At 47.1% G+C, this 12,598-nt stretch overlaps 1 protein-coding gene across 1 annotated transcript in view; it reads left to right on the top strand.

The window, feature by feature from the left end:
- Positions 1-12,598, top strand: part of rxfp1 (relaxin family peptide receptor 1) — a 101,428-nt gene that overhangs the window by 80,351 nt on the left and 8,479 nt on the right. The window contains exons 12-15 of the mRNA XM_074674230.1: positions 5,282-5,353; positions 5,679-5,750; positions 6,548-6,619; positions 7,453-7,682. Of these exons, the coding sequence (XP_074530331.1) occupies positions 5,282-5,353; positions 5,679-5,750; positions 6,548-6,619; positions 7,453-7,682 (446 nt within the window). The remainder of the gene's footprint in view (positions 1-5,281; positions 5,354-5,678; positions 5,751-6,547; positions 6,620-7,452; positions 7,683-12,598) is intronic.

The following is a 12,598-nucleotide window of genomic DNA, read 5'->3' as shown; positions in this document are numbered from 1 at the left end:
GGATTCAGTGGCTCCACTTTTTATTAAAACAGTTAAATCAAAACCCACATCCCCGTGGAGAACTGAAGAAATTAAAAAACTCAAAAGGGATTGCAGGAGTGCTGAAAGGAGATGGAGGAAATCTAAATTAACAGTCCATTATGACATATTACGCCAGCATCTCAAAATTTACAATAACGCACTGAAACAAGCAAGAATCTTACACTTCCAAAACTTAATCCAAGACAATAAAAATAACTCAAAATTCTTATTCTCCACCATTGACCGTTTAACTAACAAAAATTTTAAAGGATCCTCTATGACTCCGAGTTATGCCCTTTGTGAGGACTTTGCAGACCACTTCAGAAGAAAAATCAACGACATTCGATCCAGTCTTTTATTCCAACAGCTTCCAACACCTGGATCATCAAATTTACCTGAGGAAACACTGGAGAGTTTTGCCCTGGTTGATGCGAGGACACTTGGTCGAGTTTTCTCCCAGGTAAAGCCCACAACCTGCCTTTTAGATTCAATTCCCACACCGTTTTTTAAAACACTCTATGGATTCTTTGAGGAACAGCTGTTATATTTGGTGAACTGCTCTCTTCAGACTGGTGTCTTCCCCACCTCCTTTAAAACGGCGGTGGTGAAGCCCCTTCTGAAAAAGAATGATTTAGATCCAAATGTTTTAAATAATTACCGGCCTGTATCCAACTTACCATTTTTAAGTAAAATTTTAGAAAAACTTGTTTTTAACCAAGTAAATGAATTTCTTAACTTAAAACATATTCTGGAGACTCATCAGTCTGGTTTTAGGATGAACCACAGTACAGAGACAGCACTTTTAAAGATTTTAAATGACACCAGATGTAATTTAGATAACCACAAACTCACAGTGTTGGTTCTACTGGATCTAACCGCCGCCTTCGATACAGTCGACCATCACATTTTATTAAATAGACTGAGGAATGTGGTCGGCCTCTCTGATACTGTTCTTAACTGGTTCACGTCCTACCTGACTGATCGAAGTTTCTTTGTAAGTATGGATACATGTTCCTCAGGAACCCATAAGATAGAGTGTGGGGTTCCCCAAGGGTCAATTTTAGGTCCAACTCTTTTTAATCTATACATGCTACCCCTTGGGGACATCATCAGGGGGCACGGCATCAGCTTCCATAGCTATGCTGATGATACGCAACTGTACATTGCAGTGTCTCCTGATGATACAGGGCCAATTGATGCCCTTTTTAACTGCATTTTAGACATCAAGTCATGGATGGCAGCTAATTTCCTACAGCTCAACCAGGACAAAACAGAGGTTTTAGTTATTGGTCCTGAAGGCCAGAGAGAGAAACTCTTACCTAAGTTACAGGATTTTAAATCCTCAAAATCTGTAAAAAACTTGGGCGTGATTTTGGACTCTGAGCTCACTTTTATTCCACACATTAAAAACATAACGAAGATAGGTTTCTACCATCTTAAGAATATAGCCAGAGTCCGCCCGTTTCTCTCTCAGGCCAGCACGGAGGTGCTGATGCATGCTTTTATCTCCTGTCGTTTAGACTATTGTAATGCCCTGCTCTCTGGTCTTCCCAAAAAGAACATACACAATTTACAATTATTGCAAAACTCAGCCGCACGAGTGCTGACGAGGACCAGAGGGCGGGAGCACATTACGCCTGTTTTAAAATCGCTGCATTGGCTCCCCGTGCGTTTCAGGATCGATTTTAAGGTTCTCTTATTAGTTTTTAAGTGTCTTAACGGTCTTGGCCCATCTTATCTATCTGAAATACTTTTACCCTATCAACCCTCGCGGACCCTGAGGTCCTCCGGTGCTGGCCTTTTAACAATACCACAAGTAAGAACTAAAACTCACGGGGAGGCGGCATTCTATTATTATGGTCCCCGATTGTGGAATAGCCTCCCGGAGAGCCTCAGGGGCGCAGAGAATGTTGATATTTTTAAAAAGAGGCTCAAGACCCATCTTTTTAATCAGGCTTTTAACTGACTAGATTAACCTCTTTTTATGCTTACCCCTATCTTTACACTTTTTTATTATTACTCTACTTTTTACTATTATTATTAATTCTGTTTTGTTTATTTATTTATTTATTTATTTATCTATTTATTAGATTAGTTTATCCTGTTCTATTATGTTGTTTCATTTCAATGTTGTTTGATGTTTATGTTAGGATAAAGATTTATTTAATCTCTACTGTTTTATTCCTTCAGTTTTAGCTTCTAGACCTTTTATCTCATTCTACTATTTTAGTCCCTCGGTTTTCCAGTGTTTCCTCCTGGGGGTCTGCCACACCGGGAGCTGTTTTTGGCCCACTGATTGGGGCGCTGTCCCATGGATGGCTCCGGCCCTGGTGGCTAGTGAGCTCTCCACCTTGGTGTGGAGCCTCCTGTCTGCCTGGGCTGGGGTGGTCCCTGGGGTGGCGCCCCTTTCAGCCATGGGCCATGGCTCCTCCCGGTGTGCGCAGCCCCCAAAGGTAGCTTTTTCCTCACCTCAGATCTTGGTGCCCAGCCATGTCTCCTCATCAACAGCCTGTCTATGTGTGTGTGTGTGTGTGTGCGTGTGTGTGTGTGTGCGCGTGTGTGTGTGTGTGCGTGTATGTTTGTGTGTGCCGGTATGTATGTCTATGTATGTGCGTGGGTGTTACCGTATTCAGTGGGTATATTTGTGGGGGTGGGAGGTTTGGGGTTTTAATGGTATTCCTTTGTCTTTGTTTGTTTTGTTTTTTTGGTCTTCCCTTTTGTTTTTATCCTCTGTGAGGCACTTTGTGTTGCAGAAGCATGAAAAGTGCCATACAAATAAAATAAAGTTGAAAGTTGAAGTTGAAGTTTGTTTCCTCTGCAGCGTCTCACTCAGCAAAGATCTGCTTCTTACCATCAGGCGGACTTTGTCCTCGCACGCTGAGCTGCTTTTCTCCGACAGAAACCTCATTTTGCTTTTTGAAGCAGTTGAGTGACTCATGGTAAACAGGAAGTGTTAAAGTGGAAAATAAAACCTGCGGTGACGCCTGAAGCCTCTCACAGCTCGCTGCTTGTTATTTATTGTTACAGTATTCACAGTAAAGTGTCAGGTTGTTTGTTTTAAAGTTAGTGTGAAAGTTTGAGTTGTTATGTGTCGAACTTTATCTCTGAACGCTGAGTCGACTCCAGAGACTGAAACAGACGTTTGTTTCTCTTTTCACTCAGAGGCTGCTCTGTGTGTGTCTGAACAATCTCTGCTTCATATGAATTTTTATTTTGACCTCAGTCGACTTGTTGGAGAAACAGCGTGCTGCATGCACAGAGATGACTGAGATCAGGGTTTGTAGATTTGATGTTAATCAGATTAGTTTTTTTTTAATCCACAGAGGAAGATGGTAACTGATGAATGAAGCAGACATATTTTACTCAGTGCTGAACAAACGTCTCATAGACGCGTGTAACTGAAAGACGTCTGCACAGCCCGGCGTGTTTCCTGCTCCGTGCCTCAGCGCTCCGTCTTCATCCAAACGCTCAGACATCGATCATCCTCTGCTGCTCTGCCTGACACACGAACAATTACACCACAATCTGAGCCGATCCCACTAACTCTGAGCTGCTGCCGCTCAGACACGAGCCAGGCAGGAAGACGGGGCTCAGTCAGCTGTTCAGCCGGCTCCACGGGGAGACTCCAAGCCCGGTTTTATTGGCTGAGCTGGCACCAGGAGCTCAGGTCTGACGGGAATGTGATGTGTTTAGAGACAAACTGTCTCCATGTTGGTTTGGGCTTTCTGTGAGTTTTTTCACCAGAGGAAAACTGGTGGATTTCATCCCTTTGTTATTAAACCTCTGCAGTAATGAAACAGTGTGTGAGCAGTTATGAAGCAGGCTCTGTGGCTCATCTGATCCCCACCACCAACCAGGAAGAGACAACATGAAAAACATACAGAAAAAAAAACAGCTTTAGGAAAAAGGTTTGCTGGAACATCAGAGGAGGAGAGTCTGGCTACAGATTCAGAGCTGCTGTGGACCAGGAGGAGTGTAGACCTGGATCAGGGACCCAGGTAGACAGGAGCTGGTCTTGTCAGTGTTTGTTAGTCAGAAGAGGAGCTTTGATTTGATGGAGCTGCTACAGGAAGTCAGTGCAGAGAGATGAACAGCTGGAGGACATGAGCTGTTTGGGGCTGGTTAAAGACCAGACGTGCTGCTGCATTCTGGGTAATCTGCAGAGGGAACATGGACACACAGGGAGGCCTGCTAGGAGGGAGCTGCAGGAGTAGACGCGTAAAATCACCAGGGCCTGGACCAGAAGCTGTGTGGTCTGGTGGGTCAGGTAGAGTCTGATCCTCCTGATGTTACAGAGACCCAGAAAAGAGCCTCACAGGTCAGCGGGTCCCCAATCAGGACTCCCAGACCTCAGGCAGAGTCCTGGTAAAATGCAGGATCTCTTTGTAACCCAGGCAGCAGCTTGTTTTCTGATGACTCCCCAGGTTTCCACCTTCATAGCACCGTGTCCAGCACTCTGTTACTGAGGTGATCCCTTCCTCCTCCAAAGATGAGGACAACGAGTCCATCATGCCCAGAGATCCCAGTCCAGTTTGATCCTGCAGACCTCAGGATAGTTTTTCACCTCAGCTGATCTTGAAAGGACTCAGAAAGTCACATTTCTTTGTGAAAATTAAAAACTGTTCACAGACGATTGTTTCTCAGAGTGTTTTTGAGCGCATGCGGTGATTTCCACCACAGAGTCATGGTTCAGCTCAGCTCAGGTTCAGCTTCGTCCCCTCTGGTTCCTCTGAAGGAAAACAGGTTTGCTCTGATTCTTGTCAGATTTCTACAGATTAATGAGGTTTGGCCTCGAACAAAAGGAGGTCTGAGTGAGAAAAGGTTGTGTTGTTGTTGTTGTGCAGACACACATTTCCAGGTTTGGTGTCAGACGGTAAATCTCAGCCGACCGACCAGTCGAGCTGTTCCTACACGCTCGGTGTGAACTGAGACTCTCTCTCCCTCTGCTCTGCGCTTGTTGTGGTTGGCACCTCTGCATTTTTCATTCACACTCCCAACACATCGCTCAGCCCGGCCACTTCCTGCTGAGGCTGTGAGGATGTGTGATCCCTGGAGGTGAGTTTACGGAAAGTTTATAAAAACACGGGGAGCTGAAGTCAGCGTGGTGAGGAAGAGGAGGAGTTTTACATGTGATCAATATGCTGTCCTGTGTGTGTGTGTGTGTGTGTGTGTGTGTGTGTGTGTGTGTGTGTGTGTGTGTGTGTGTGTGTGTGTGTGTGTGTGTGTGTGTGTGTGTGTGTGTGTGTGTGTGTCCTTGCAGGGATCTGTCCAATAACAGGCTGACGGCCATCCCTCCCAATCTCTTTGTGCTGCTGGAGGATCTGCTCCAACTGTGAGTTCAGTTCACACCAACACCCTGAGACACGGCGCCGTCCTCGGCTCACACACACTTCCTGTGACAGTGGAGCCGTCCTCTGCTCACACACACTTCCTGTGACAGTGGAGCCGTCCTCTGCTCACACACACTTCCTGAGACAGTGGAGCCGTCCTCGGCTCACACACACTTCCTGAGACAGTGGAGCCGTCCTCTGCTTTCTGTTAGAAATGAGGAGTTCACACACTCACGTTGGGAGGATCTGCGGCGCTGGAAGCTGCTGTTTGGTGTCACTGAGTGGTTAATCTGTGAATCCTGCTCTGTGTCTGTGTCGTTTACCCAGGAATATATCCTACAACCCCATCGTGGAGCTCCAGGTGGACCACTTCGACAAGCTGCACAAACTGAAGTCTCTGTGAGTAAACGCTGGATGTGAGGGGGAATATGTGACACATCTCTCCTGTGATCGCTCAGAGACAGAGTCTGCTCCCTCAGTTAAAACGTCTTTCAGCTGGAAACAAAGGTCTGCTGCAGTCGTCCAAAGGCCGTGTGCTGAGGAGCGTCTCGAGGAGAGTCTCAAGTGTTTCTGTGTCTGTGGAGAGTCTTAAGGTGGATGTTAGTGAGGATGGTCTGAGGTGACCCCTTCTCTGGTTGGTTAAATCCACTAACAAACCTCTCCAACAGTCAAACTTAAAGAGGGGGTTGATCTTTCCTGTGTGTTAAACACGGATAGAAAGTGAAGATGTAGGATCTTTATACTGAACGTGTTCAGATTATGAAACCTCCACGTATGTCGTAGAAATCCCGTAGAAGTCCAGTTCCTGTGCCCCCAACAGGCCTCCAGAGGGCTGGCCAATCAGAGGGAGGGGGTTTGTGGAGGGAGGAGTCTTAAAGGGACAGCACTTGAAACAAAGCGTATTGGACAGAGGCTAAAAAAAGTATTTGTTTAAACCTCCAGTGTGAGAGAAACAGATTTTTTCTGAGCTGTGACTCACACAGAGTCAGGAGTAACCAGTCAGAGCCTTTTTCTAAAGCATCCAGTTAAATGGTTTTATGCCACTTTAACACCTGTCCTCTGTGCTTGTTTACATCCAGGTGGTAGAGCAGTATCACATATTAGCAGCAGCCATTCACAGCCTTGGATGTTGATCTTTAACTGACCTGTTTGTCTTTCTCTGACAGCTGACCGTGTTTTACGTCTCTGCGTTTCAGGAGCATCGAGGGGATCGAGATTGAAAACATTCAGCGCAGGATGTTCGAGCCGCTCAAATATCTGACACATATGTAAGTACTCACCCTGCTCTGGTGGACCGCCCACAGGTTCCCCCCCCCCGGGGTGCTTTCAGGGCTCTGTAGGTTCAGAGATAGTCTTATCGAGGTGGGCAGGCTTCTCCTCCAGCGGGGTCCTGATGGAGTCCAGAGAAATCTGCTCTGGAGGTGGTAGCTCCGTATCCGAGATCCAACAGAGAAAATACAGAATACCTTTAAACTTTTTATCATCCAGACTAGAGAAGAGCTGCACAAGTCCAAGTCCAGTTCAGGGTCACATCCCCAACACGTATCAGCCTTCCCGGGGTCAGTTTCACCCTGCAGGTTTCTGGTCTCTCTGCCCGGTCTGTCAGTCTCTGGACCAGCACCATAATCAGACCTTAAGCCCCACAGCCTCCCAGCCTCCACCCGCAGGCTCCAGCTGGGAGGCTTAAGATATTATCTCTTAATGACAAATCTCTGCAGGTCAGATACGTTTGAAGGGTGAGGTGGGAGCTTGTGAGTAAACTCTGGAAACAAACTCAGCACAAGATGTTTGAGCTGAACTTTATCCAACTCGTAGATCCAGATTAGCATAAAGAAACATAGAAATTCATCACAAGGATAAAATCTCTGCTCTTCACAGGTTCAGTTTAATTTGAACATAAAAAAAACATTTCCTCAGATGTTTCCAGGATCAGGATAAAAACCTTGAGTTGGCCCCTCAGATTTCATGTCTTGAATGGATTGAATCAAAGCCTGTGCAGAGTGTGTTGAGTGTGTGTCTGTGATTTTTTAATGATCTAAATCTTTAATTCTGTTCGTGTTCAGCCACAAACCTTTGCAGCTGTGATTCATTTCTCCCTCAGATACTTTAAGAAGTTCCAGTACTGCGGCTACGCTCCTCACGTTCGCAGCTGCAAACCCAACACCGACGGCATCTCGTCCTTCGAGGACCTGCTGGCCAACATCGTCCTGAGGGTGTTCGTCTGGGTGGTGTCGGCCACCACCTGCTTCGGAAACATCTTCGTCATCTGCATGCGCTCGTACATCCGCTCAGAGAACAAACTCCACGCCATGTGCATCATCTCCCTCTGCTGTAAGTGGAACAGAGTGACCGGCTCCTCCTCCGCCCACGAAAACCAGCAGCTCAGTCAGGACATCAGAAAGATGAGTTATTTACAAACACAAACATTTACCTTACGTTAGGCGGCACGGCTCGGTTCACGGCGCTTCCTGCCCGCGCTGCGAGCCAAGCCTGAGGGGACAGCCGCCCACTTTTCATGTGTAACCACCAGGAGCTACAGCAGAGAGCAGCAGGGGCTCAAAACCTGACACAGCATCAGAGGAGGGGCTTAAAGAGGGGGTGTCCAGCTGACTGAACACGGATTTAAAGTGACAGTGACGGATGTTGATACTAACTGATGCATGTTCATAAAGAGGTACCTCAATCTGTCCATGAACTCATCCGTCAGTGATGATGTCATTGGTCTTAACTGGGTCATGTGATGTTGACAGGGTGGGCCTCAAACACCGAGGTCTGACCCACAGACGGTCTCTGACGTCACCTGTCTGTTTCTGAGGTGGGTTTTTGAAGCTAACAGACTAGCGTGGCCATGTTGGAAACGAGGCAGGTTTTGTGCCTCTAAGGCGGCCATTAGTCACATGAGCTGAGCTGCGCCTCTGATTGGTCGAGCTTGTGTTCTTGGTTTCCTGTAAACCGTTCAGTTAGACAAAGACTGTCTCAGTGGCTCAGAGACTCGAGGTCACTGCTGGATCTGCCTGTGGCTCTGCCCCTCATGGCCTCCAGGGGGCCGACCAATCAGAGCGAAGGGGGTTTGATGGAGCCAGGAGCCTTAAAGAGACAGCAGCCTGACAGGGGCTGAAATGAGGTTTTCTAAAAACGAAGCTTTAAATCCTGTAAAGCAACTACAGGGTCCCAATGTGGACAAATTAAAGTCGTTAAAACCCTCACGTAACCCCTCCTTCAACAAAGCGTCCATTTTCTCTTTGTCAGTGAAACGTGTTCATGTTTTTGGGCCGAACTTCACCTCAGCATGGCTCAGCAGGTAAAGGTAAAGACGATCATCTCTGATCCTCCCGCTGAGAGAGTCTCTGGAAAGTTTCCAAACACAGGAGTGAAATGAGTTTCCGGTTCGTGTGGGAAACAGACCCTCAAACAGACGAGGATATGAAATTAGCTCAGCGCTAATCAGAGTGTTTCACATTTCACGCCCTGCTGGCCCCGCTCACACCGAGGGCTGAGAGTGGCTTGTTGCAGTGATGTGGTTTTTATTCTGATAGGAAATAATCTGAGAGGTGTTTCCTGACAGTAGACTGACACAAATCATATTTCCTGTTGGACTGTGACGTTCCAGTGAGGTGATGTGCAGTAGAGTGATTGCTCTTCCTGATAAACTGTGGTTTTGTTGGGAGGTAAAGGAGGAGGAGCACTCTGTGTCTGTGTTGGTCAGAAACAGTTTTTCACTCTGCTGGAAACAGATTTATTCATTCTGTTTGTGAAGAAAGCAGCTTCCCTGACTGGAAAAGCAGAGACGAGTGTTTTCTGTGTTTGGATTCAGCGTGTCTGATCTTCAGATGTGTGATGGTATTCAGATAAGAGCTGTGACAGCTTTCTGAGGGGCCTCCTACACACCGACAGAGACTCTGTGTGTGAAGAGCTTTCTCTGAGAGAGTCTGTTGGATAAATCTGATGCCGACCTCAATCTGTCTGCGGAGCGACTCGGCTTTGTTAATTAGAGGTCTGAGTGTTTGTAATCAGAGGAGGATGAAGCCTCAGAGATAAGGTTTCATTAAGGCTGCAGCCAAACCTGGGTGGTGTTTAACAGGTGGATGGTGTTTTACAGGTGGTGTTTAACAGGTGGATGGTTTTGCAGGCTGGTGGTTTTGCAGTTGGTTGGTGTTTTGCAGGTGGGTGGTGTTTTGCAGGTGGATGGTGTTTTGCAGGTGGATGGTGTTTTGCAGATGGTGTTTTGCAGGTGGATGGTGTTTTGCAGGTGGATGATGTTTTGCAGGTGGATGGTGTTTTGCAGGTGGGTGGTGTTTTGCAGGTGGGTGGTGTTTTGCAGATGTTGTTTTGCAGGTGGATGGTGTTTTGCAGGCGGATGATGTTTTGCAGGTGGATGGTGTTTTGCAGGTGGGTGGTGTTTTGCAGGTGGATGATGTTTTGCAGGTGGATGGTGTTTTGCAGATGTTGTTTTGCAGGTGGATGGTGTTTTGCAGGTGGTGTTTTGCAGGTGGATGGTGTTTTGCAGGTGGATGATGTTTTGCAGGTGGATGGTGTTTCATGGGTGGATGGTGTTTTGCAGGTGGATGATGTTTTGCAGGTGGATGGTGTTTCATGGGTGGATGGTGTTTTGCAGGTGGATGATGTTTTGCAGGTGGATGGTGTTTCATGGGTGGATGGTGTTTTGCAGGTGGATGGTGTTTTGCAGGTGGGTGGTGTTTTGCAGGTGGATGGTGTTTTGCAGGTGGATGGTGTTTTGCAGGTGGGTGGTGTTTTGCAGGTGGATGGTGTTTTGCAGGCAGATGATGTTTTGCAGGTGGATGGTGTTTTGCAGGCAGATGATGTTTTGCAGGTGGATGATGTTTTGCAGGCAGATGATGTTTTGCAGGTGGATGGTGTTTTGCAGGCAGATGATGTTTTGCAGGTGGATGGTGTTTTGCAGGCAGATGATGTTTTGCAGGTGGATGATGTTTTGCAGGTGGGTGGTGTTTTGCAGGTGGATGGTGTTTTGCAGGTGGATGGTGTTTTGCAGGTGGGTGGTGTTTTGCAGGTGGGTGGTGTTTTTCACACAGAGGTTTAAATAAAGAGTCTGTCAGAGTGAATGTGGCTGATATTGAGCTTGTGCTGAGGGTGAACATGGAGGAGCATCTCTCTGAGGTTGGACCGGCCTAAAGGAGGACTGCACAGAGCTCGTTGGTTTCTACTGGAGTGTTGCCTGAGGACACTGGTTTTCTGAGACCTTTAAAGAGAACAACTGTAACAATATATGATTAGATCAACCACCGCTAACCATCGTTACATATTCATGTATGAACACCATCCAATGATCGTCACGTACGTCCTGTGACTTCAAACGTTTTCCAATGTGCAGAGCAGATCTTATTTAATGTCTGAGGTCTTCCTGGTTACATGCACGGTGCAGAAAATCACAGTGGCTCATTATTTTCATTACTTGATGATTAGTTGACCTTTGAGGTTTATTGCTGTCGTGGCACCAGGCTTTGGCTTTAGCTGCATCTCCAGAGGCTGAAAACTCAGACAGAGGATACGAGGATTAACGTGAGCCTGAGGTTCTTCACTTTCAGTCTTTCATTACATTTCTACTCAAAGAGAAATAATTTCCCTACATCTGAATGTGTGAAGGTGAACTGTGGGGTGAGGAGTAAAGACTCAGACCTCACAGATTATCCTCTGCTCCCTCATTTTCTATATTTCTGTATTTAATGTAATCAGCTCAGAGCAGGTTTCCTGTTTCCAGCCCTTTACATCAGGAGGTGTTTTGATCCCGCTGAGCCAGCTGAAAGTCAGATTAGATCTGTTATGCTTTAAATTCACACAGAAAAGAAAACTGGTGACTAAATGTTTGTGGGGAAATGATGTAGAGGTGTTTTTACTGTTGGAAATCAGCTTTGATGAAACTGCACGGATCAGACAATCACCTGGAGGGAGGCTGTAATGATAATCTATGAGCTGGTGAGCACTGAAAGACGTTCACATCAAAGGGAGTTAATTACCAGAGGAGAGGGTAAACAGGCAGGTCAGGGCTGTCCTCTGTAGAAAAATATCATCATGGTGAAGTTTCAGGACGCAGAGTAAGCAGGTATGAACAAACCTGTGGGATGAGGCTGCAGTTCATTTATTTCAGCTCCAAAGTTTGAAGCAGGAAAACTCAAAGAGCTGAGCTCAGGAAAACTATCTGTTGATCTGTGCGAGTGTTGTTTGTTAACCCTAACCCTAACCCTATTATCCAGTCAGCAGCTGAGCCGTCACCTCCGACCACTGGGTCATTACAAGAGACGAGCTTTTCTGGTGACAACGTCACACGATGTTCGAAGAGGCTGTTCCCACATCAGCACAGCAAGTCAGAGCTCACACAGGAAGTCAGAGCTCAGACAGGAAGTCAGAGCTCAGACAGGAAGTCAGAGCTCAGACAGGAAGTCAGAGCTCGAACAGGAAGTCAGAGCTCGGACAAAAAGTCAGAGCTCAGACAGGAAGTCAGAGCTCAGACAGGAAGTCAGAGCTCGGACAGGAAGTCAGAGCTCAGACAGGAAGTCAGAGCTCAGACAGGAAGTCAGAGCTCAGACAGGAAGTCAGAACTGGGACAGGAAGTCAGAGCTCAGACAGGAAGTCAGAGCTCAGACAGGAGGTCAGAGCTCAGACAGGAAGTCAGAACTGGGACAGGAAGTCAGAGCTCAGACAGGAAGTCAGAGCTAAGACAGGAGGTCAGAGCTCAGACAGGAAGTCAGTGCTCGGACAGGAAGTCAGAGCTCAGACAGGAAGTCAGAGCTCGGAGAGGAAGTCAGAGCTCGGACAGGAAGTCAGAGCTCAGACAGGAAGTCAGAGCTCAGACAGGAAGTCAGAGCTCAGACAGGAAGTCAAAGCTCAGACAGGAGGTCAGAGCTCAGACAGGAAGTCAGTGCTCGGACAGGAAGTCAGAGCTCAGACAGGAAGTCAGAGCTCAGACAGGAAGTCAGAGCTCAGACAGGAAGTCAGAACTGGGACAGGAAGTCAGAGCTCGGACAGGAAGTCAGAGCTCGGACAGGAAGTCAGAGCTCAGACAGGAAGTCAGAGCTCAGACAGGAAGTCAGAGCTCAGACAGGAAATCAGAGCTCGGACAGGAAGTCAGAGCTCGGACAGGAAGTCAGAGCTCGGACAGGAAGTCAGAGCTTAGACAGGAAGTCAGAGCTCAGACAGGAAGTCAGAACTCAGACAGGAAGTCAGAGCTCAGACAGGAAGTCAGAACTCAGACAGGAAGTCAGAGCTCAGAC

This window comes from Halichoeres trimaculatus, unplaced genomic scaffold, assembly GCF_033239565.1.
Source record: "Halichoeres trimaculatus isolate MK-OKI-2021-1 unplaced genomic scaffold, fHalTri1.1 fHalTri1_scaffold_7, whole genome shotgun sequence".
Lineage (NCBI taxonomy): Eukaryota > Metazoa > Chordata > Actinopteri > Labriformes > Labridae > Halichoeres > Halichoeres trimaculatus.
The sequence above is the reverse complement of the archived record's forward strand: the minus strand, read 5'-3'. Positions and strand labels throughout refer to the sequence as shown.